At 40.2% G+C, this 2,892-nt stretch overlaps 1 protein-coding gene across 1 annotated transcript in view; it reads left to right on the top strand.

Annotated features, from left to right (window-relative positions):
- Nucleotides 1-1,384, top strand: part of mtmr6 (myotubularin related protein 6) — an 8,883-nt gene extending 7,499 nt beyond the window's left edge. The window contains exons 13-15 of the mRNA XM_024280542.2: nucleotides 240-374; nucleotides 450-576; nucleotides 736-1,384. Of these exons, the coding sequence (XP_024136310.1) occupies nucleotides 240-374; nucleotides 450-576; nucleotides 736-1,092 (619 nt within the window). The 3' untranslated portion in view covers nucleotides 1,093-1,384. The remainder of the gene's footprint in view (nucleotides 1-239; nucleotides 375-449; nucleotides 577-735) is intronic.
- Nucleotides 1,385-2,892: the final 1,508 nt, after the last annotated feature.

Below are 2,892 nucleotides of genomic sequence, written 5' to 3'. Positions count from 1 at the left end.
AACTGTTGACTCCGACAGTCAACATGGCTGTTATTTTATGTTTGGCTAGCATGGAGAGATAAAAAAGCCTCTGGAGCCACAGGTTACAGACTCCTGCATTAGTCGCATAAGTTGGGTCATTTTTGATTAAAATCTGAAACATTTTTAACTTTACGAACTAGATTTGCTCATTTCAGATAGTTTGTTTTTCCAGATTCAGTTCCTGCCATGTCTCTGACCATCTCCTGTGTTCTTTCTAGGCTAAGAGAGAGAACTCACTCGTTGTGGGCGTTTCTAATGAGCGAAAGGCAAAACTACCTAAATCCATTCTACAGTCCTGCCTACTCTGAAGCACATCCTGTGCTGCAACCCTCCACCCTGCCTTATCATTTCAAGTCAGTACAAGTGACTTAAGCCAGTGTTGTTGCTGCGTCGTCCTTCAATGTTAATCTTTTTTTTGTCATTCCAAGGTTTTGGAGAAACATGTACCACCAGTTTGATCGTTCTATGCACCCGCGGCAGTCCATCCTCAAAACCATCCTGACTCTGAAGGAGAAGACCTGCAAAGCAGAGGGGACACTACATGCTCTGGAGAATGTGAGCTGCATTCATCTATGCCTTTAGATTTAAAGACAAAACTAAAACTTAAAAAGTCGATCAGTTTCAAGAAGCAAATATAAAACAAAATAAAAAAAATCACATTTGTGTCAATTCACCTTTTTCATTTCTTTTTGTCATCCTTTTCTCTGCATTCAGAGGCTCCAACAGCTCGGCGTCGCTCCCATGGTAACCTCCGACACCCCCGCGCCTCCTCCCACCAGAGATCAACGCTCCAACCCCCTGCCGCCGCGCCCCGACTCTCTCATCCTGGGCGCTCCTGTCAACCACAAAGAAGCAGAGCGTAAGCAGGAGGAGGAGGAGGACGAGCAGGGAGAGGTCGGGCAGGAGGCCTTAGAGAGCACCTACTCTGAGCGGACTGTAGAGGGCAGCAGCGGCACCGAGAGCCGAAAGCAGAGCTACGGAGAGCTGGAAGGGAAACACAACGAGGAGCGGGCCAAAGAAGAGCCTAGTGTTGTAAGTCTGGAGTTCGGTGTGGCGCGTATGACCTGCTGAAACCAAACTATAATAGTGGGACACAAAGGAGAGGCTAAGAGTCAGGAATTGTACTGAAAAGGTTCCTGTGTATGCTTGTGTCCAAGGCAACTTATGTGTGATTGTATGATGGTCCTCAATGGACAGGATGTATGAAAATGTATGTGTGTATAGTCTAATATCTGTGGAAAGCCTCATAATCATATCATATACTGCACCTATAATGAAAAAAAGCCTGTTTTTTATGAATGTTGTAAAGTGCTATAGAGAACTCATGAACAGAATAAGAGAATAAATACATCAAAAACGGATATCACTATTGAGCGTGACTGCGTTATTGACCTACATATTAACTGGAATTTATGCCCCGAAAAACAGGAAAATCACATTTTTTGGCAATAAGGATATTGGATTTCATCTGAAGACTGGAAGCCAACCTAATCTAGTCTTTCTAAGCTGATTTTGTTCTGATCTCAGTGACTAAAAAGTGGATCATCAGGGTTTACTTTATGAAATATTGGGATGTCCTGTTTAAATGTTGTCCTAAAGGTGCTGAAACAGAACCTTAACAGCATATGGTTACTGTCTCAATACCAAATGAACAAATTTGAATAAAGTTGAGCTGTAATTTACTGCAATCATTGATTAAAGCAGGTTTATTGTTGCTCTTTGATCAGATTATTTGATCCAGTAGTGTTCACTGATCCACAAATCTTATTGATTGCATCTGCTTTTTTCATGACCCATTATTTATGGCAGATGGTCTATACCTGTGGTCACTGGGATGGAAGGAACAGGCTGCAAGTAAAATTATTGTCCAATTGACTGCAATGTCAAATGCAAAATTAACCTGAAGTTTTAAATAGTTTCAATTAAATGGTAATTATGATTTAACTGTTCTTTTTTTTTAAGTCATGCAAGAGATCTAATAATTGCTATGATGCAACATGACAGGAAAATTGATAAGATCTCGGACAAGCCCCCAAATTATTTATTGTCCAATTTTATGTCTCGGGGGTCGGATGGAGCTTAACATAAAAGTATTATTGCCCTAAATTTAAATTAACAGGAAAGAAAAAATAGATCATCTCTACAAAAAGAAACTAATTTGTTTACAATAATGATAAACAAAAAAACAACAGTAACTTGCTTATACATTAAAAGGGGCTTTTTATTAATTGGGGTTTGTCCGGGATAACAAGCTTACCTATTTGCTGTCATGTTGCATCAAATTTAACAATGTCGTAGTTGTTGGAGCTGTAGACATGACTTTAAAAAAAATTATTTACAAAAATGATAAACAACAAACAACAATAACTTTAAGGGTAACCAAGCCCCAAATAAACTTTTTTTGTCTGTTGATCTCTATAAATGGGACTTTAAAATTGTTGTTTGTTAGTCATTGCCAATTTTTTGACAAATTAAATTAAACTTGTTTAATTCTTGAAACCATAGTCAAAAACCGCCTGTGTGCTGCCCCCTACAGGTTGAATCAATGAACTACATTTGAATTTCGTGTTTGGTCAAACCATTTAAGTTCCACATCATTTCAGAAGTCTCATGTCATGATCTGCAGCTTTAGCAGTGATAACAGTCCTGTTTCCCAGCCTCACCTTGACTGGGTTGTCACATTTCAGTTGTGGGTGGAGTCAGCCTCCAACTTCCCCAGTAATATAAACCTGCAGGCCTGGAGACCCAACAACGCTCTCAGGACCTCGTTCCCAGGACCGCATTCTCAGGACCCAGATCTTTTTGAGACAGCGCCCCTACTGGCTGGAGGACTAATAGCACCCTTGCGACGATTTTAGGAATCGTTTTTTG

The sequence above is a fragment of the Oryzias melastigma genome, linkage group LG20, assembly GCF_002922805.2.
Source record: "Oryzias melastigma strain HK-1 linkage group LG20, ASM292280v2, whole genome shotgun sequence".
NCBI lineage: Eukaryota > Metazoa > Chordata > Actinopteri > Beloniformes > Adrianichthyidae > Oryzias > Oryzias melastigma.
Note: the sequence above shows the minus strand (reverse complement) of the source record. Positions and strands in the feature narration are given on the sequence as shown.